General features: G+C 33.4%; 1 protein-coding gene, 1 long non-coding RNA gene, 1 other non-coding gene and 1 pseudogene across 3 annotated transcripts; 2 read left to right on the top strand and 2 right to left on the bottom strand.

Moving 5' to 3' along the window:
• The first annotated feature begins 5,615 nt into the window (after positions 1-5,615).
• Positions 5,616-8,949, top strand: LOC148767286 (putative phytosulfokines 6; annotated as a pseudogene).
• Positions 6,218-6,298, bottom strand: TRNAL-AAG (transfer RNA leucine (anticodon AAG)). Its single transcript has one exon. It is a non-coding gene; the product is annotated as a tRNA-Leu (tRNA).
• Positions 8,950-15,063: 6,114 nt separating the features above from the next.
• LOC105964562 (uncharacterized) lies at positions 15,064-18,865 on the top strand. The gene is made up of 2 exons (XM_088824399.1): positions 15,064-15,714; positions 16,000-18,865. Exons 1-2 carry the CDS (start codon positions 15,383-15,385, stop codon positions 17,828-17,830), a joined length of 2,163 nt encoding a protein of 720 aa, XP_088680525.1. The 5' UTR covers positions 15,064-15,382; the 3' UTR covers positions 17,831-18,865.
• Positions 18,866-21,192: 2,327 nt separating this feature from the next.
• LOC148767285 (uncharacterized) lies at positions 21,193-22,674 on the bottom strand. The gene is made up of 2 exons (XR_016033955.1): positions 21,615-22,674; positions 21,193-21,491 (listed from the first exon to the last, which is right to left on the bottom strand). It is a non-coding gene; the product is annotated as an uncharacterized LOC148767285 (long non-coding RNA).
• Positions 22,675-23,664: the final 990 nt, after the last annotated feature.

The following is a 23,664-nucleotide window of genomic DNA, read 5'->3' as shown; positions in this document are numbered from 1 at the left end:
ACCTTGACTCTCTTCTTCAAATATCTTCCTTAAAAAGTTTTGCATAAATAGGTCTTGTAATAGTTGCATCATATTAAAAGAAAAAATGATTAACTTTAATAGTTTTAAGGATTATACACACATGTGAAGTTGTGTACAAAGTTAGCAACTATCGATTAGACCGGTCGTGGGTCAGTGTAACTAACAAGGCCCAAAGCGGGGTGGGTCTTTTTTTCTATTACATTGGTATTATATTAAGGGGAAATATGCTAAGAGCCCCTCAAATGAAACTTAATTTGAACTAAATAACAAGTTCAAATCCAATTTTTTAATTAAATCCTTAATTTGAAACAATATATGGCATACATCCTTAATTAAATTTTTATCCCTAAATTACCCTTATAACCTAAATATTTTAATCTACATATTCATTCACTTTTTTTTAATTAAATTTATTTATATTTCTTATCCCCTCATTCTCTCTCTATCCCCTCCCTCTCCCGTCTCTTCCTTTCTCTCCTTTTCTTTCCCTCTCTCTCCATCGTTTTCTTTCTTTCTCTCTCTGACTCTCATTTTTTTTTTCTCTTTTTCTCTTTTTCTCTTTTTTCTCTCCCTTTCTTTATCCCTCTGAACTAGTTTTTTGATTGGAGAAGCAAACGGGGGTGGCCGCGGACGAGAAGCGGCGGCGGAGTGGGCATATCTGAATATTAAGGCGGCGGCTGCGGTTGCGGTGAATCTATGGTGAAGGCGCCGACGAAGTGGGTAGCGGTGGCGCGTCGGATCTATGGTGGAGGCGGTGGATCTGAAGCGGCAATGGAATGCGTAGCGGAGGCGGCTTCGAGGGTGACGCTGGCCCAACGGTGGCGCTCGGAGTTCGAGAATGGTGTTGGTGGTGCGGTGATGCGCGGATAGGTGATGGCAGCGTGGGTGGGGTGGTGGTATCCTTAGAGGCGTGGATTGAAGTGGGTGGCCTTCGGCGCACGAATCTAGGATTTAGTGGGTGGATCTAGGGTTAGGTGGGATGAATCCAAAAAATTTCGATTTGATGTTTATGGGTTACTATGGTGTCAGGCGGCTAGGGTTAGAAGGAGAAACTAGGGTTTTAAGAATATGCTAATATAGATGTCTATGGATTACTACAGGTTACTACGGATTTCTACAGTTTCCTATAGTTTCTAGTTTCCTATGGATGTCTATACATTACTGAGACCGATTTTTTTTTTAAATTCATAATTTTCAATATCACGTAGAAAATAATGGAAAAAAATAGATTCTTAAAATACTGAAAAAATACGAAAATGAATAAAAAAAAAGAGTAAATGTGTTTTACGTAAAAAAAAATAATAAAAAAATGTTCGATGCAAAATGAAAATGTTAAATGAATAATAAAAAATGATAAACGCAGTTTAAATGTTACTTGATGCAAATTTCATATTTTGTGTGTGGAGGGCATTTTTGGAATAAAATTTATGAAGGATGTGAAGCAAATGTTTAGTTAGACTTGTCATTTAGTTCTAATAAGTTTTGTCACCAGGGACCTATATCCTAAGACCTATTAAAGGGGTTAACATACTATGTTACTCAAACCAAATGTATTAAAACTAAATGACAATTTCAAAACTATTTTTTTTTTTTTAAATATACCACTATTTCATAATTTAATGTGATCCACATCTCTAAAAAAATCATAACTTGACCTTATACTCTAAATATAATCTATATATTTATGTTTCTCCACCTTAGATATATCTCACTTCTTTGTTTTCTCGCTCTATCACGATCTCCCGCTCCCCAATTATGATGGGGTGATTATGGCGACATAGTGGGTGGCAACGGCTATGGCGGTGGTGGGTATGGTGGGGGTGGTTATGGAGGCGGCTATAGAGGGTGGTGGCGGCTATGGAAGTGATGGGTATGGTGGGGGTGATTATATATGGAGGCTGCTATAGTGGATGGCAACGACTATGAAGGCAGTGGGTATGGTGGGTGTGGTTATGGAGGATGCTATTGAGCTTGTGGGAATGATGGGGATTGTTATGAAGGCGGTTAGGGTGGTGGTGGTGGCGGTTACGGTGGGGTTTGATTATGGCAATAAGGGAGGCAATGGTTGTGGTGGTGTTGGCGGCTATGACTGATAGTTGTTGCAGATCTAGGGTTTCGATTTTGAATAAGCGTGGATAACTGTTAAGTGTATATTTTACACTCAATGTATACTTTCTTACGAGGATTTTTGTATACTTTTATTGATTTAATGATGCTTAATGAGTGGTTTATTTTATTTTAGGTACAAATTGAAGAATTAGAAAAGTATGGGGTCAAAACTGCAATTTTGGAGAAAATATGGGCCAAAAGTGAAATAATCAAAAATATGCTGAAAATTGGCTGAAAACAGGCCCGCGCGGCCGTGCCAAAATTAGCCTATTTTTGGCACGGCCGTGCCAACTGCAGAAGTTGGGCAGAAGGTTTCGGCGATTCTCGTGCGGCCGTGTGAGATTTTGACTGATTTTCGCGCGGCCGCGCCACCACACGCTGGAGACAATTTTGGACTTTTAATCACACAAGGAAACCTAAAATCATCTACCAAGTTGGGGCATCTATTTAAGAGCAAACCAAACACGAATCAAAAGACTTTGGAACACAATCTTGGAGGAAGAGGAGCGCAAAGAACGAAGATCGACGAAGACTCAAGCATAGTTTTTCTTATTTATTTTATTTATTCTATTTTGTTTATCATAAGAATTACGAGTAGCTAAGTTTTTTATCTAGGATTTTATTTGAACCCTATGTGGGGATGGTGAACCCGTTTTCTTGAGATTATGCAATTATGATTTTATGATTATTTCTTCTACTTGTTATGATTGTTAGTGCATGAACTTGATCAATTTATGTGCTTTATCTGTGATTATTGGAATTGACTCGACAGAGCTATTTTGATAATTAGACGGTAAGTATAAGAACCTTCGAGTAGTTTTCACCGGATGAGTGTGTCAATTGCATGTGGTGTCGTAGACATACAGATATCACCTTAGGTAGCCATTTACGAGACTTGTTAGTTAATGCTTTATTCATAATTTGTTTGCATAGACATATAGTGAACCGTTTATGAATAATAGACTTATAATACACGCGACAACGGGTTATGATTAAATTAGTGTCTCGGGTTAATAATCATGAATCATATATTTCATAATTGAGGGGTTTTGGGTGAGCAATTCTTGCATAGGGGGAAGATAAAATCCTAGGTCCGTTTTTATTGATATTTTCTCGTGTTTAATTGCTTTCATAATTAGTTTAATTATTTAGTTGATTAAATTTGACAACTTTGCGTAGGCTGGATAAAAATCATAGTTGTTAGAATTTGGTACTTAGGATTAGATAATTTGAGTATTCCCTGTGGGATCGACATCCGACTCTCACGAGTCCACTTTTACTACTTGTTTGCGATACGTGCACTTGCGTGTTAGGTATTTAGCACCCAACAATAACTATGAGTAACTATGGATTATTATGATTGTCTACGGCTAGCTAGCAACTAGGGTTCAATGAGGGAGTTAGGATCTTCAAATTGTCTGAGTGCGAATGATTATGAGCGACTACAGATTACTATGTGTTCATGCGAGTGTTTATAGATGGATATATATATATATATATATATATATATATATATATATATATATATATATATATATATATATATATATATATATATATATATATATATATATATATATATATATATATATATATATATATATATCAAGGTTCTAAAAGGCGGTTATCGGGTATGTGGCGGTTAGGGACCGCCACACAATAAATCGGCGCGGCGGTGATTTATCGGAGATAAATCGAAAATATATCGGTTTTTAAATTTAGTGTAATATATTTCTAAATATTATTTGTAAATACTCAAAATATATATAAAAGAATATTTAAACATAATTCTATTCTATCATTCATATGTTATTATATAATTCTAATTACTCAATAAATAACAAAAATTTAAAAATAATAAGATCATAATATAATAAAAGATTCTTACGAAATACAAATACTACGCAAGTCTTTCGCATCAACAATTAATATAAACACAACAAAGTATAAATTGCAGGGTAGTACTTGGTTTGGTTTTGGAAGTTGAAAGAATTGGAGAAAAACAAAAAATCAAAACATATTTTCATTTTAATTAAATTTAATAAATAAATAAAAAAAAAAAAAAACCGATTTGTTGACCGATATATCGGTTTGACCCGCCAAAAAACCGCCGCAAACCGACTCGCCGTAAGAAACCGATATTCCAAACCGCCTCAACAAAATCGTAAAGGTTTATAACCGATACCGATATGGCGACCGATATATTGACCGCCACGACCGCTATTTAGAACACTGATATATATATATATATATATATATATATATATATATATATATATATATATATATATATATATATATATATATATATATATATATATATATATATTATTTCAATATTGTAGTATAAAAGGAAAAAATGAGTTTTTATAATAGTGAGAAGAAAAAAAATGTATTCTGCGTAAAAAAAATTAAACAAAAATGTGAGATACAAAAATGAAAACTATAAATTCAGAATAAAAAAATGATAAATACAGTTTGAATATTACTTGACGTAGTTTCATTCTTTGTGTGTGAATGGTGATTTTGGAATTAATGTAATAGAATGTAAAGTAAATATTTAGTTGAGATTGTCATTTAGTTCTAATATTTTTCTTACAAGATTTAGGTAGAGAGATGTGGAAGAGAGTAGATGAAAGTGATAGAGATAGAGACAAATAGTTAAGATTTAAGGTTATAGTAATTGAGGGTATTTTCGTCTTCTCACACTAATTTAGAATGAAAATTGGGTGTAGGCAAAAGTCTTTAACTTCATTTGATTTTAGTTGAAAATATTTCCCATAGGGATATTGCATATTTCCCCATTAACAAATGTAGGGGTAATTTCACTTTTGGTCCCTCATGTTTGGCCCGATTTGACTTTTGGTCCACCTTATTCTAAAGTGAACAAAGTTCACCTCCAAGTTTCAATTTTAAACACTTTTGATCCCCGTCGTTACATATACGTTAGCAAGTAACGGAAAACACTATTTTGGGGTGAAAATTAAAATTTTAAAATCTCTTGGGGCTGAAAATAATTATAAATTTAAAATAGATTACTTATAATTTTTAATAATAAAAAAAAATCAAAGAAACAAATTATTTTTTAATATACTTAATATTATTATAATTATACTACTTATAATTATTTTTTAAATAATAAAAAAATTAACTAAACAAATTATTTTAATAATACTTAATATTATTTTTTATTAAACTACTTATGATAAAAAAAATTAATAACAAAAAAGTATATAAACAAATTATTTTTAATTATACTTAATATTATTATAGTTCTACTACTTATAATTATATTTTTAATAATATAAAATAAATTAACTAAACAATTTCTTTTTAATTATACTTAATAGTATTTTTAATTATACTACTTATAATATAAAAAAATAAAAAAAATAAAATAAAAGAAATAAGCTGAACAAGTCATGTATAGTTATACTTAATATTATTACAATTATACTAGTTTTAATTGATTTTCTAATAATAAAAAAGAAATTAACTAAATAAATTATTGTGCATTATACTTAATATTAGTTTTTATTATAGTACTTATGATTATTTTTTAATAATAAAAAAGAAATTAACTAAATAAATTTCATTATACTTAATATTATTAAAAGTTTAATTATAAGTAGTCTATTTTAAATTTCTAATTATTTTTCAGCCCCAAAAAATTTAAAAAATTAATTTTCGCCCCAAAATAGTGTTTTCCGTTACTTGCGAACGGACATGTAACGGTGGGGACCAAAAGTGTTCAAAATTGAAACTTGGAGGTGAACTTTGTTCGCTTTAAAATAAGGGGGACCAATAGGTAAATCGGGCCAAACATGAGGGACCAAAAGTGTAATTATCCCACAAACATAGTGTGTAAATTAAATATTTTTAGGGATGTAGCATTAAAATTAAATGGAATAATAATCCAATTGTGTACACGTGTATCGTAATTGATGTACTCCGATTCTCTATTAACGGACCGTTGACTTATGTGGAAAACCAAAGATCGGGCTTAGTTTTTCTTGGCCCAAAACAAACGTAACTGGGCCTTACGGAAAAGAAAAAAAAAAGAAAAATAATATAATAATATTAATTTTGTTGACAGTGGGATTCGAACCCACGCCCTTTCGGACCAGAACCTTAATCTGGCGCCTTAGACCAACTCGGCCATATCAACTTTTGTTTAAGGTAGCTTGTCTTATATTATATCAACACGGTGAAGTTAACAAGCTTAATCTATATACCTATCTCTATATCTTATATATAAAAGAAAGAAACGTTGGGCAACCCTAAAAAACCCTAATAATATTTCTGTAATTATTTATTTTTAATATTTTTCAACAATTATCAATTTCCTATTTTTCATCAATATATCTCAAATCGTAAGAGATAAATCTAGAAATTCGATTTGTTAAATCTTAATATGTAACATTTATAATATTACATTATTAAATTTTACTATTTAGTGTAATATATTTTTCTTATTATATATTAAATTGATTATTTTTCACTTTTGAAATAATATCCCGTGCCTCGCACGGGAAAAAAATACTAGTATATATGAAGACAATCCATGGCATCATCTTCTGACACGTGGCAATTTAGGGTTTCCAACCCTAGGGCAATTTTTGTAATATTTTGATAGTCCAAGGGCTTATATGTATTTCCGGGATGTTAGGCGAATCGTCGCTTCTTTTCAAAACTTTTATCGAACTATTTATTTCTTGCCTAACTCCTCTTCTTTCGCAAAAGGCAGTTCAATTCTTCCTTCTGCAACCGTTGATTTGTTTTTTTTTTTTTTCTTCCAATTTTATTTTCAATTGCTTCGCTTCTGAAATCAAATTGGGCAATTTTTGAATGGGTGATTGAAGAAAAAATACATACATTTAATTGAATTTTTGTTATGTTTTTTTAGGACTTAGTAATTCTGAACTTTAGAGTTCAGAATTTCTTTTACCAGATTTTAGAATTTGTGTTTTACTACATTTTATAATTAATGGTAGGTTTTTTAAGATTTTTGCTCCATTTTAGGTAATTATGTTCCGTCAGCCACATTTCATTTCTGTAGTAGGATTGCTAAGTTGGCAACAGTATGTTGTCTCATAGGTTCTTTAATTGATAGTGAAATGTGTTTGGAAATTTTGTAGCAATGTGTTTGGGAAATTTGTAGAAATGTGTTTGGGAATTTTGTAGCAATGTTTTGTAGCAATGTTTGTTATACGTAAGGATTTTAGATTATTCTGTAATTTAAGTGTTAATAGTGACATAGGGACGTGCTTATGTAGGATATTTTGGGTACCATCAACCTGTTACCCACAAACTATATCCTTATGTATCATGTGTAAATTTTTTTATCATTTTTTCAATATCATACTATCGGAGGAAGAATTATGTCTCAAGGCGTTGTTTAGGCTTCCAGGTTCTAGATTGAAGCTACATGGGAACAACAAAGACGTGCAAGTGAAGCGAAAGTGAAACGAATGAAGCGAAAACAGCCCAATGGCTTAAGTCTGACCAATAGCAGATAGTTCAGTTATGCATTCATTTCTTTTCGAATAATTTATATGTCCAAAAATCGATTTTCGCGAAAATTGATTTTCTGTACATTGTAGCCGAACACTCTCTTACATAAGTCCGATGACGTTAGACAATTATATGTTGTGCTAACAACAGAATATGATACTCTAAAAGTCGTTAATAAACATGGTATAGAGTAATTAAAGAGCCTATTAAATTTTCTATTCCTTTTCTGGAAAACATGATTGTATGGAGTAGAATATATACAAATTTACCTCATTTGTTTTGAATCATCAATTTAAAATATGTATTTATCGTCAATTAGAAATATGTACTCACCGTGCATTACGAGTTTTAATTTGAAATATAACCTCCCTTTCAATCTAACTTTATTTCGTATTTTTTTAATTATTTCTTCTCAAATTAAATCCTGATGAAATAGTATTATTAAAAATAAAAATTAAAAAGATTAAGAAAATTGAATAAACATTTTTGTAAGTCAAATTACAAAATTGATTGTGTATGGCAGCTTATGATAGTATTGAAAACAGCTGTAAGGCATAACAAGGCTACATGTATTTTATTTTTTTTATAAATTTTATGGTTATTGACAACACGATGATTCCACTGACAATTGAATTATGTGCAGCAGTCGCATAAATTGAAACAAAATTGACAAGAGATTTAATCAGTAGTGGACTTCTGAATATAAATAATAATATAATATACTATTTATAATAATCAATATAATTTATATACAGAGATTTAGGTCATACTTGGACTTCTAGTCACTAACACGTGCATTTATAGTCCTCGATACACCAAAAATCACTTCATTATATTATTAACACTCACATTAAACTATAAAATAATAAATAGATAAACATATCATCAATTTCTTCTAGTATGATATATATATATATATAATGGAATTCATTATTGTACATATAATATTGCAGGTGTCAGTCCAGGCACAAATCATAATGCGATCAAAATCCAGGAGGAAGATTTTTCAAGTGTAAAGCCTATTTTTGTCACCCACTTTAATTTTAATTTTATTTTATTTAAATCTTTGGACATGTGATAAATTAGTATATATATATATATATTGTTGATAATGGATAATCGCTTTTCATAATCAATATTAATTAATCTTAACAGCTGATGGGATTAGAGGAATGTGGGGATAAAGATGAAGATTGTGAAAAGAGGAGAATGGTTGTTGAAGCTCACCTGGACTACATTTATACACAGCACCACCGCCCTTAATTAATTACACACTTTAATTAATTAATTCACGTCCTTCATTCAACAAATATATATATATATATATATATATGAGGTTTTAGCAAGCGGTACCCCTGTAATAAGTCTAATTGTCGGAAAAGTCCTTGTGTTAAAAGTATTAGCATTTACCCCCCTACGAAATTTAGTCAACGACATGAAACCCCCTAATCCATGATCGTGTAATGCACTCGCTAGTTATGCGATTGGGGGTGTACTTTCACCCTAAAAAGACATAAATACCCTCTAAATGAGAAATTTCAAACATTATATATTCACCCATAATTTTTGTAAGTCCCAAATGAAGTTTTCATAATTTTTAATTCAGTCCCTCATAGTTTCAATAAAGCCCTCTCTCCCATTGAAACTAAAAAACACGCAGTAACATTCTTCCATCACCTATCGTTTTCTCGTCGGCTCCGTTCATGACTGGAAACCACTATCCGGACTTCTCCGTTGTTCACCGCTCCTCCCCGCCCTTCTATAGCAACCCCCAAGTCACCTACACCTACACCGACACCGACACCGACACCGACACCGACACAGCCAGTTGATGTCATCTAAAAAATCTCCGGGAAAGCCAGGCCATGATATCTCTAGACATGAGTTGTTGAAACCCCAAACAGGGGACAAGATGCTCTGCAAACCTTACTTCTTTAATTTGGGGATTTTTTTTTTCTCGCCGAAACGTAGAAGAATGGGGAAGTTACAGATAAATTTCGTCAATTAATGGCGGAATCGAAGCATAAGGTTTCAATTGGAGAGGAATTTGTCATTGATTTGAACCAATCCTTCAAGCATAGAAGAGAGAGGCGGCGGAGATGGTGAATGGCGGAGGAGGAGCAGGTTGGGGATGGGGAACGTGAAGACGACCTTTTTTTCTATTATTATTTTTTTTTTTTTTTTACTTTTGCATTTCTTGGTTTTATATTTAATATGTATGTGTTTTGTATTTTGTTTATTTAAATATATTTGAGTTTTTATATATATGTATTTCTTTTATAATTACAAAATAAAGAAATATATAATATTTATAAAACTAAAAGTAACTATATTATAAAATTCGGTACAATTAAATTACTTAGAACTGTTTAAAAAGAATACAAAATAAAGTTTTATAACATGAAATAATTAATATGATATCTTGATTTATTTATATTTAATACATATTTTATTTCATAAAATTCCAACTAAAAGGACTAAAAATTAAAATTTATTAAAGGATATAAAATAAATAAACATTCAAAATTTTAAACATAAGAAATTGGTTTTTGGTATATTTTTTTGGGTGGGGAGTTTTTTGCTTTATCTTTTTTAGGGGCATTTTAGTCGTTTCAATACAGTCAACGGGTTTGATATGGATAAGGGGGCAGTAGGCTAAATAAAGTCCATCACAGGGGGGTATATGATAATTTTTTTAATATAGGGACTTTTTCGGCAATTAGACTTTTCACAGGGGGGTGTATGCAATTAACTCATATATATATATATATATATATATATATATATATATATATATATATATATATATATATATATATATATATATATATATATATATATATATATATATATATATATTTGTTATTACAACTTGCTAGTGCTTTTTTTCCCCTCTCTCTAGCTAGCAACTTCATTCGATAATTAGTTAGATGTTTGTTTCAAATTTGTAATATTGGTTTGGAAACTAATTAAGTTGATATTCAATTTGAGATTGATCGTTAGAAACTCTTTTAAATTCGGTCCACGAATACAACAAACCAAGTTTGATCACATATTTTATGTATATCTTATATGTGATATTTATCTCAAACTTTGAATACAAAAAATTAAAAATTAAAAAAAGGAGCAAAAGAACATGTATAAAAAAAATTGTATTCGAATTCGATTTGTGTTCGATTTTATTAAAATCCATTCGAGTTCTTGGTTGCTAATCAAATCAAGTTACTTAAACACGACTTATAAAAAAATATTAAGAACTCGAGGAATTTGAGCAAATCTCTGTCACACCCTAGTTTAAAGCGGTCCTATACGTTTACGATTTTGATGTAAAACTTTGAAAAATCGATTGGCTCTGAGGCGGTCAAAATCTTGGAGGCATTGATGATAGTGGGGGCTGCGGACCCCAAGATTAAATCTTTTTAGGTATTTTGCCATTATATTTTTTGAATATTACTTTTGCCCCCAATTTTTTTTTCTTTTTGTAAATATATGTTTTAACCATTAAGTTTTTGTTTATTCTCCATAATATTATACAAATTATAAATATTTATATCATATTTAATATAAAAAATATAGAATAAAATGTTTAAAACTTTGAATTATTTTAAATTAAATTTATGAAAATTTACTTATTTTTGAATTTTTTTTTATCAATGCCTCTAGAAAATAATATGGGACCATGCAACGAATCCCCAAAATATTAAGTGCTCTCATTATCAGAATAATTTGGATTAATTACATTTTTTTTATGCTTGAAATATGATAAAATTACAATATATATGCTCTTTTAATTAAAAATTAGCTATATAAATCTATTTTCACAATGTCTTGTGAACCTAAAAAAGTAAATTTTGGGCGCTGCCCCGAACACCGAAATTTAGATGCCCCCACATTTTGATCATGGTTCCGTTCCAACTTGAAGGCGGGTCAAATTTTAGTGGCAAAAATGGGTCAAAATCGGTTTTTTTTCCTTTCCAAAATTGAATACTTACAAATATTATATGTGTTTTGAATACTTACAAATAATATTTAAAAATGTATTACGTTATATTTGAAAAACTAATTTATTTATGATTTATCGCCGATTGATTATTCACCGCCGCACCGATTAATCGTGAGGCGGTGCCTAACCGCCTCATACTCGATTCCCGCTTTTTAGTTTTTGCAACCTTTTTTTTTTAATGAAGGAACCCGCAACCAACCATACAGGTGCACTGGATTTTAATGTTTTTTTTTTGGTTTTAATGTTATATATATGCTTGCAATGTTCAATGGCAAGCAACGACATTCAGAGTTCACGAATTACAACGGCGACAAGACGAGTTAGAACGAACAACGATGGAGGAAGGGATGAGATACGCGTAAGCGCCTCAAAGTATTTCATTTTTTTTTCATTTGGCTAGCTAGTAGCAACGAGCAATATTTAAGCTTTCATATGAATCGATTATTTATGAAAAGGCAGATTTATTTGTTGATTTTTCAAAGTTAATTTATTGCACAGATGATTTAAAATCTGAGCTAATGATTTTGCAAATAGTTCTTAATTTTTCTTAGTATATAAAAAAAGGTTTATCGAGATAGTGATTTACCAAACGGATACTGCGTGAAGCTTTTTCAATTTCTTTTTGGTGTATTATACATATTTTTTTTAAATCTAATTTAGGTTTTCCTTACTCTCTTTGACGAGGGTTTACTGAGAATGCTTTGTGAGTTGAAGAAATGTGAAAACCCCAATTTCTCACTGAACTACCTACCCACTGTGATTTCTTCACTAATGAATTTCTTATTTGAAATAATGTGACATAAATTGTAATCAAGAAATGATTGGGCTTACATCGTTTGTGTGATCTACAACTTTTTTTTTTATGGATATGTGATCTATAAGCTTATTATCTAAAAAGTTTGAACTTAAGCTCGAGCTCGACAACATGGAATCAAGATCGAGCTTGAGCACGAGCCTGCCAAAACAGACGAGCTCGGCTCGTTCACACTCCTAGAAGGGTTTACAAAAGTACTATAAGAAGTGCGACTTGAAGAGAATAAGAAGTTATGGACGAAAGAGTAACGGGCTGTCATTGGAGATAATCGAGGTACTATATCATTACAACTTTAGTTCTTTGCAAGGTTAATCCTTCACATTTTCCAAACTGTGTACTAAGTACCTTGAAATGTGTTCTTGATCATTTACCGCTATTCGATTATGTGTTGAACTTTTCTATTTTCTTTTATTCGATTAGTAAGTATGCTTGACTTGAATTATCCCCTTAATTAATGATCTTGTTTATCCTTGTCATAATGTACCCAATTAGGATTCTTAAAATTTAGGGTGCATTAAGCCATGCTTGTTAGAATTAGATTGAACACTTGAGTGGCATAATTCAATAATTCATTTGCTGAAGTGAGAAATTCATCTATTTGTATAATAGGAACCTTATCCATTACATTTCATAAAAAAATTGACTTCAAAATCATAATTGTATTGTATTGTGTTATATGGGTGTGTGTATTTTGAAATGGGAACGAACAAAATTTGGGCAGAAGTTTGACAAGAAAAATGTAGTCGAGGCCAAGAACTAGGTTCTTTCTCCTTAAGGCAAATTTGCCCCGTGCAGTGCTCTCGGTTTACGGCAATCGTCTCCCAAGATACAACGACTATTTCAGTTCCAACAAAGTAGCACACCAATTATTGGAACACGGCGAACGAAACGACGTTTAGGACTTTATAAGACACGAAGAAAATGACTTGGTAATGCAACAATATGCAATGAGATGCTATGATGAGAAGTGAATTCAATTAATTTATTGAATTCCATGTGAATAAATGAATTAATCAAATGGTGGATTTTGGAATCTATTTATAGATTTTCAAAGGTTATGACCACAAGTCACAACTCTTAGGAAAATAATTTCATGAAAATGTATCACACATTTTCTCATTGACTACACACCTATTCAATTTAATAGGTGCTTAAACACCTCCATCTTTTTCAATGGTGGCATTTCACTTTATTATTTTCCACACTTAAATATTTTAAATGATCCATTAATTTATCATTCATCAAAAATTTTGAGAATTTAAATTAAACCACTTAAATATTCAACAAAATTTGAGTCAAATACTCAAAATTTCCAACATATTGTACTAGTTATAACTTGATCTCCTTCAACTAATTCATGTATTACCATGCATTCTAATTTTGTGTTTCAAGACCCGTGATTTTAATTTAAAATTGTTTGCTCTAGCACTAGAAATATTTGAATTGGGTGGCGGTGGGATTCGAACTCAGGACCTTTCATTTGGCCTGGCTCTGATACCATGTTGAATGACCATCTCAACCAAAAGCTTAAGCTGTTAGTGAAATGTATCATTTAGTATTAATATCTCCAACAGCCATTAGCCGGAACGTTATTGCGGTAGCCTCCATTCCAGTTCCGTTAATGCCGTTCCAACCGCTATAGCGGTGTTCCGGCGAACATGGCCCCGACTGAATTCCTTTAGGGTCCATTTGGATGGAGGGATTTGGGGAGGGATTTGATTTGGAGAATGGATTTGAAATGACTCAAATTTTGGAGTCATTTGAAATCCATCACTATTGCTCCAAAATCAACTAAAAATGAGGGGTGGGGATTTGAAATCCATCTCCAAATCCCTCAATCCAAACAAGTCCGAGGAATTTGTTACTATGGATTTGAAATCCCTCCCCCAAATCCCTCCATCCAAATGCACCCTTATATGAAATGACCAAATAGTAAAAAATGAAGATAAATAGCTTTTTGCTTGCACAGTTTCCAATTTCTTCTCCCAATCTTCGAGTCGGATATATATCATTTACATTTTTTGTCGAATCCCACTTCCTTTTCTCTCAATCTTCGGTTCATTGGGTACAAAATCTGTTGCAAATTGTACAATGATAAATCAAGCTTGAGTTGGGAAATATTGATGGCTTCGACGATTCTCTTCATTCGTAAAGAAAACGAAATCTTATATATAAAAGGAGTGAATGCCAGGGCAATGAATGGTAGGGCCACCCCATACCAATTGTAATGGCATTTTTGTAACTTTTTTGTAACTTTTCTTTTTATATATAAAGATTTTCTAATTATAACAAGTTCAAAAGTCAAACTAAATCTTGTAGAATTCTTTCAACATCAATCTCTTATTTCAATTATATATCTCTAACTATATTTACATGTTTTTTTCTAGATTATTGCTTTATGAATTGCTTTATTTAACGATCAATTTTATTTTATTACTATTAATTTTGTATAGTCTCTTGCGGAGTCGGTTTGTATTATCCATTTTCTATTAATATTGATATTGTTAATGTAATTTAAATATTACTAATAAATATTACTATATAATAGTCTAATATATTTTCTTAATATAACTGTTATTAGGGACAAGTACAGATAAATCCCCAACTCAAAAACTAACATACGGGTCAGTCCCCAGTAATGTTTCACTAGCGGGTCAGTCCCTACAGCAAACATAAACATGCAGTTCAGTCCCTGACCCCACTTTTTTCCACTTTATACACTCTCTCTCCTCTCTCCTCTCTCCTCTTTCTTCTATTTCTTCTACACTCTCTCTCCTCTCTCCTCTTTCTTCTACACTCTCTCTCATCTCTCCTTTTTCTTCCATTTTTTCTCTTCTGCTTCTCTCTCCTCTTCGTTTCCTCATATTCTCTGTTACAACCTTTTGTTTTCCGACCGCGAAAAAAAACTGTAATTTCCCACAATGGCAGCAAATGGTGAATCAAACCCCATCGCCGCTGGTATTATTGGAAGTTGTCGGTACAATGATTCTCTGCACATCATTTCCATTAAGAATGATTCGACTTTAAAGGAGATCTATGAATCTATCTTAATGAAGTGGAACGATATACATCCCGACAAATTGGTGCTCCAATACTTGGCTCCCCGTGAAAGAATGTTCGTCACACTGACTTCTGACGAAGACGTGGTGAATATGGTTACATTGCATTTGGTAATGCACATGAGTGTGGTCGACATTATGGTGAGCCGCACTGATGAACTTGATGGGCGTAGAAGGAGGACCCCCAGCAACGGGTATGCAGCCATTCTGTTTTGTATGCATTTGCAATTTGTTTATGTAATCATAGCATAGAATATAATACTACATAGTATCGTGTTACTATAGTGATAGTGTAGAATAACTAAGCTCGTAGTATCATATAAGGCTACTAATAGTATTGAATCATTGTATATCAAGTATCTTATAAATTGAGTTCTCGTATGCAAGCATTCCACTCAAAGTACTTATTTCAATTGTTACAATTTATTTGTAGTCCACTGTAATAATCCAATTTGTTTCATTGTTTTTGCATTTTCCAGTGAGTCTGTTAGTTCCAACAGTCCGTTGCAAATTGAGTACAATCCGGTTGGAGATTCAATTGATGCATGGAGACATTGCATACGCGGGGAGAATCAAATTTTCAAAGATGCTAATGATTTTAGGTTTATGTTAAAAAATTACTGCATTGCTAACAATCGAACCTTTAAGTACAAGAAAAATGATCAACAAAAGATCATAGCCGTATGCATTGTTGAAAATTGCAAATGGAGGGTTTATGCATCAGTTCATAAATCAGACAAGTTATTCGGCATTCGCAAATGTATTCTTGAGCACAGTTGTGGTGATGCTACTCTTCGTACAAGGGGTCATCCCAAAGCCGATGCTACGTGGATTTCGCAACTTATGAAACAAAAATTGAGAGATGAGCCAGGTTACAAACCAATTGCTATTTTGAATGAGGTCCAAAGAAAGTATGGTGTGGAGCTTAAGTACTATACGGCGTGGAGAGGTAAGGAAAAAGCAATGTATGACATTCATGGGGATGAGTCGAGCTGTTATGATAAACTGAGACGTTATTGTCGTGCACTAAAACAGAATAACCCTGGTAGTTGTGCCGATTATGAGATTGACCCTCAAACTCAAAAGTTTCTTCGGATCTTTATTAGTTTTGGAAATTCTATTTTGGGTTTCCACCGTGGGTGTAGGCAAATGATATGTTTGGATGGGACTCATATTAAAAATAAGTACAAAGGTTGTTTACTTTCTGCTGTGTCCAAAGATCCAAATGATGAGTTATACACATTGGCCTATGCAATTGTTGATGCCGAGAATGACAGGAATTGGGAGTGGTTTTGTAATAAGCTGAAAGAGATTCTTGTTTATCACAATGGGGGTTTATTGAAAAATTACACAATTTTCTCTGATCGTCATTCGGGGCTTATTAAAGCCATTCCACTGGTATTTCCTGGTAGCAACCATGCTTATTGTTTGCGACATTTGGAGGATAACTTTAGAACAAAGGTTCTAAGATCGTATCCATTGCACAACAAAGCATATTGGGTGAGTGTTCTACATAAGGCTGCAATTGCTCCTACTCGGCAAGAGTTTGAGGAACATGTATCTCATATAGTTCAATCAATGCCTCGTGCGGAATCATTTATCCGAGACTCTGATCCCAATCGTTGGGCCAATGCATACTTTTCTGGGGATAGATGGGGAATAATGAACAGTAACCAAGTTGAATGTTGGAATGGTTGGGTTAAAGATGAACGATCTTTGCCAGTTCCATCCATGATTGATATGATACGAATCAAAATAATGAAGATGATAGGTAATCGACGAGAAGATTCTTTAGTCATGACTGGTACAGTGTGTCCAAGAGTTGAAAAGAGATTATTAATCAACTATACGGCCTCTCGCTTATTAAAATATACCAGATCCAGTGGTACACGTTATGAGGTGTATGAAGAGGATAAGTCGTATGGTGTTGATTTAGAGACTAGGACCTGTACTTGCAAATCTTGGCAGTTGGATAAACTTCCGTGCAAACATGCATGTGCAGGTATTGAGTCGAAAGGATATTCGGTATTTGAATTTGTTGATCCTTGCTTCCGGGTTGATTTGTACAAAGAAGTATACAAGTACACAATTAATCCAATTCCTTCTTTTGATGAGGACTTTGATTTGTACAATGCACAAACAAATCATGGCCCGGAAGATGTATTTATTAATCCACCTGCATCGAAAGCTCTACCAGGCCGTAGAAGGACGAAAAGAATTCCATCGCAAGTCGAAACCCGTGCTACGAAGTGTGCACGGTGTGGTAAACCTGGACATAATCGCCGTACGTGCAAACAACCAGTCCCGTAGCACTACTCTGTTTCTACTTTCTTTTTATGTTGTTTGTACTTTGTTGACGTGTACTTCGTACTATTTATCCATTTGTATGTACCGTGATATGACTGTTTTAGTTACAATAGAGCGCACTGTTTTGGTTATAATAGTATTGTTATTACGTTGATATGGTATAACGTACAACCTAATATGGTTCACAGAAGAATAATAAGTGAATCGATTTGAATTTTATGACCGTTACAATAATATAGCCGTTATTTTTGTCGTCAGAACTTATAAAAAGCACGTAATTATGTTCGTCTGCTTCTCATTCATGGCTTCTTCCAGTAGCAACTCTCAAAAGAGTAGCTTAAAATATAAAAAAGATAACTGCAAGCGTCGTGATTGTGGGAAAAAAACAATAATCATGGTTTCGGAGACAAGTTTGAATCCAGGGAGGCTATTTTATTGTTGCCCAGACCATGGCTATTCTCATTGGTGTGAGCCATTTGAAATTGGGCAAACTTTCCCCCACAACTATTCTCGATATGAAGAAAGTGAAGCTACGAGTGGATCGACGAACCAAGTTCATCGCGAAAGTAAAGTGAAGAATTCCAGAGATGAAGCTGGAGTAATTCAAAGTTTGATAGTGTTAAACCTAGTAATATTTGCAGTTTACATGATTTGTCAAACCTATGTATTGTTTCTTAACTAATCACCGTAACAATACGAGTTAAAAGTTAGTGTCGTGTATTGTAGCTCGTTAATCGTATTGTAATGTCAATGTGTAAGTACTTTGGGTACTTACAAATAAATTAACTCTATCGATGAATCAATTGTTGTTGTTCGTAATAAATGTACTCGTACAATATAGTGATAAATATTGTTCTACTACTGTTCTGTATATCACGTTCACAATTCACGCATGGATCGTACAATATCTACGTATTATAGTTCCTACAATATAGTACTTCTGTACTGTACTAATGGTACCCTTGTTATAGTACCATTTGGGGTCAACACGACCATATAAAACCATCTCATTCCTCATTTATTCATTTTGTGACTCATTTAAAAGAATTGAGACAACTTGGGAGTTGATAGTTGTTGAATATGGTCACTTGTGATGAAAACAATCACTTATACATAGAAGCCTTGCACATTAGTAGTGTATCTTGTAAGGAATTCGATACATTTGTTCCATTTTGAACCCCAAAGTTAAAACTAACATAAAAAAACCTTACAACCTTAATTTAAAACATATTTAATGTATTTCCCACACTTATGGATCACAGATAAATAAAAAAAAATCGAGCAATTCAAGTCATCACTATTATGGTATTGATTGGTCTAACGACTAGTATATTCGGTGGCGTGTATATGGATGGACGGAACCGTTGTTTGGTATCCGTGTCCCAACGGTAGAGTACTTATGTACTGTACTAATAGTACCCTTGTTATAGTATCATTTGGGGTCAATACAACCATAGAAAACCATCTCATCCCTCATTTATTCATTTTGTGACTCATTTACAAGAATTGAAACAACTTGGGAGTTGATAGTTGTTGAATATGGTCACTTGTGATGAAAACAATCACTTATACATAGAAGCCTTGCACATTAGTAGTGTATCTTGTAAGGAATTCGATACATTTGTTCCATTTTGAACCCCAAAGTTAAAACTAACATAAAAAAACCTTACAACCTTAATTTAAAACATATTTAATGTCTTTCCCAAACTTATGGATCACAAATGTGCAAAACAAATTTGAGCAATTCAAGTTATCAACATTATGGTATTCCTCATTTTAGGTAATGGTATAGATGGGGTAGGTTATACGCATCGACAAGAAACTAACATAGTATTAAAAACTAATTTGCAAAACACTTACACTGTTCAAAATAGGTGTCACAACACCACAAAAATGGGACAAGTTTTAAAACCATCATCGCACGAAAACACTAATCTAAAAGTACTTGTTCATGCAAAGACAGTCAAAAGCATATTGTTCGTGACAATCACAACCCAAAAACACCCATAAAACAGATTGTTCAAAAATAATTTTAAAAATTGTTCAAAATATGTTCAAAGCATCAGCATCTACTGCCTCTCTATCCACGCCCTGGTGCTTTAAGAAGACAAGTGCTAGTTTTGGACGGAGTTTTTTGATCAAGCAAGTTTTCGCCTTTTCCCAAGTCTCAGCGTCATCTCTAGCATGGCAATATGCCCACATGCAGACAAAAATCCCGCAATCATCATTCCCTTCCTGTTGTCTGCATCCTTCTACCCATTCGACATGTGAAGGTATATCCAACGCGGTTTTATTTTCAATCACCCTGCTATAATAACTCGCCTACAAAAATATACTATTATATTAGTATACATGTATTTTCATTACCATATTGCAGCACCGTTCAATCACAGTACCCAAACTATGGATTAATAAAACATATACCACATTCCCCAATATATAAATTAAAGAAGTAATAATCGATTTAAGGACTTACGATATAATCTGCAATTCCTGGGCTCGTCGGAGAATGGGCTAGGGAGTTCCAATGCCGAAAAACTTTTTCGTTTGGGTCCAACACAAGCAAGAACCAGTGATCTTTGGGATTTATAGGTATCAGAACATATTTTTTGCTGTAGAGACGTGCTATTCCAAGCTTCTCAACTGCGGTAGATCCAAAATATGTTAAGCTCTTTAAAAAGGTATCCAACTCTGTATCACCCATCTTTCTGAAGTCCATTCGATCTCGTGCCAGTATCTCATACTACGAAACATAATAAAAAAAATATAAGATAAACCAGTATACACAGAATGCAACATCTTTGTTAAACCAATATATACCTGGGCAGGGGTCTCGAGATAATCAATCTCATGCCCATGTTCCTCCATGATCGCTTCGGAATTTAACAGGCTCATGTATATGTCGATGTGCTCCCCACTCAGATGCTGATCAAACAAAAGATCGCACATATGCTTTCCAGTCAATACGTTGGGGCCTCTTTCGATCACAGTTGCACTACAATAGAAATAAACATGCACTATTTGTTAAGTACGCCGATACTACATAAGAAGTTATTATATACCAAATGTTCAGTAAGTTAGTGATTTTACCTCAAATCAACATCAACGAGGTACCCATCAAGTACTGCCCTCTCTACATCAGTAAGCTCATCTCGGCATACATAGTCTGTTCTCCCCTGGTACGTAGAATTATCTACGACAACCTATATCCAAAAGAATCATTAGTGATAATAGTAATAACAATAATAATAATAATAATAATAATAATAATAATAGTTATTATTAAATTATAAGGAATAATTACTGTTGTGGGCAGTTTAGCAGAGACTACGCTGATTTCTTGTCCTCGACTCTTTCTTCTTCGATTGTCTTCTCTTGCCTTCGACCTTCTCTCCCTCTCCATGTTCAGTACTTTTATCAAGGTTTCTTCTTCATCTTCTTCTTGTTGTTCTCCTTCTTTCTCTTTTTTTTCCTCATCTCCAAGTTCTTCAACAGCATTAAAAAATTTATCTTCCTCCTCCACTTCTTTTTTCCCTTCATCTTGCTCCTCTTCCTCTTCCTCTTCCTCTTCAAAAATAAGAGCTCTTCTTCTCTTCTTCTTCCCCTCTGTCTCTTCCAATCTCACATTCTTCCTCTTCACTTGTTGTGCATTTCCAAAATGCTGCTGCAGTTCACATAAATGCTGCTGCAGTTCACATAAAATAAACAATGATTAGTGTAATACAACAACATCACGTTGGTTTACAAATGGGACATGTCCATCTCATTAATAGTACTCTTCACTTACACGCCTGACTTCGACTTTTCCACCGACCTCCACAGGACCAGATAGTTCTTCCACAGGTGAAACCAAAAACTTTCTCTCTTCTTTGTGCACGGAGAATGATATCACCTAATAAACATATAGACAAATTGTGCATTAGTTTATTACGTAAGCAAATAACACAATGAAAATGCATAAATCAAAATTGTTACCTTGTCTGGTGTGAGTTCTCTAAAAAGATGTTTAGCCTGACGTTCGTCGGCTGGTATTTTAGAGTCGGACCATCGAAAAAATCTTGGGTATTCGAAAACGCTTGTTGCGAATCCCAGAGAAGTGATCCTTTCACTCACCCATGCCAACAACCCAATGGTGCAACCATCAAAATACCCTCCTGCCCCAGCCAAGTGTGCCTCAATATTTTCAATGAGCACATCATACACCAATTTTCCCCACGCAAAATCTCCTACGCGCTCCAATTTGTCAACATGTGGATAAACGTACCTCGGCAGTTGAAAGTTGCCCTTTGGCAATAAGAAAGTATTGCAAGCGAAAATAATGTACAACCTACAAAAATCCTCAATTGATTGTTGGTCGGTCCTAACAGCATACTCTTCCAATTTTTCAGCAATTTGATGACGCTTTACTTGGGTCAATTTACCCCCAAAAACACGTCTAATGAAAGGAGTTTCTATTTCCAGGTTTTTATCGATGGGTATCCCCTTAAACTGTAGTCCCATCATGATGCAGAACTCCCTAGGATCAAAGACGACAGGGATAGTTTTACCTCCAAACCAGAACGTACGTGTCTCCACGTTGTATGTCCTCTTCAACAGAACAGACACCTTTAAGAAACTATGGTATATCTTAGGCATGTTTAAGAAATGCCCGAAAGGATTTTCCTCCAATGCAGCATAGTGTCTGGCCGTCATCATAGGTTTAATTATGTCCATTTGTTCTTTGAAGGCGCTAGGAGAGCACCTGCATGCTTGTTGGGCGTCATCATCTGCAAGTGTATTACGATTATAAAGGAAAAACAATAATCAGAAAAAATACAATTGTAAAATAACAATGGTACTATGTAGGTATTGTAATTATACCGTCACTATATTGTATCAATACCATACACCTACAGTACTTATACTGTTGGGCAATACGACATATACTATTTAATTACATCAGAAGAACTGCCATTACCTTTTTTTATACCTTCTAACTACAATAGCACTACCGTTGTGTAGTAAGACTTATATTATTTAAACACATCTAATGCCCAAAATCAAACCCTTGTTATGACAAAAAGTGATTTGGGAAAATACTAATATTTCAGACGAATGATACCCAAGAGCGAAAGTGTTCAAAATCATGCAATTCCACAGAAAATGAACAATTTTTTGCAACCATAAACAAGAAAACAACATTTTATTGGAACCAGTTGTTCGATTTTTTTATTTCAGAAAACCCCAATCTCGCCGTTGGATACTACCCACTACTGGAAATGTTCAAAATCATTCAATATGAGAACATGCAGTTTGTTTTTTGCTAACAGCAACAAAAAACAACAACAAATTTCATTATCGATTCCTGAAAAAAAAAAAAAAAAACCTTGCTTCTCCTTCCCCTTGTTTGTCTTCACCATTCTTCTACTTCGAATATTATTACTTTAGTTTCCTGTCTACTTTCCGCCTTGTTTATACAAGCAAACAAAAACCGAAAAACCTGAAGAATCGCTGCACGAAGAAAAACTGCAAGAAACCGCTGAGGAAATGGTTCGAAAATTGAATGACAACGGATAGTTGAAAGGTATGGAGCGTGATTCTCAACCGGCGCGTGAAGTAGGTGAAAAGTTGTGTCAGAATTTGCAGTCAGAATTTGCAGGTAATTTCAAAATAAAGTGAAGGGTTTTTCGGTCTTTGCACACCAGTTAGGGAGTTAAGTGCATATTTATGTTTGATTTAGGGTCCAATATGCTTAAAAAATGTTGTTGGGGACTGACCCGCACTTTATGTTTGGGTTTAGGGATTTATCAGTATTTGCCCCCTGTTATTATCATGTATTTAAATAATCATTTTTTTCA

Source organism: Erythranthe guttata, chromosome 10, assembly GCF_056151865.1.
Source record: "Erythranthe guttata isolate IM_541 chromosome 10, IM_541, whole genome shotgun sequence".
Taxonomy (NCBI): domain Eukaryota; kingdom Viridiplantae; phylum Streptophyta; class Magnoliopsida; order Lamiales; family Phrymaceae; genus Erythranthe; species Erythranthe guttata.
Note: the sequence above shows the minus strand (reverse complement) of the source record. Positions and strands in the feature narration are given on the sequence as shown.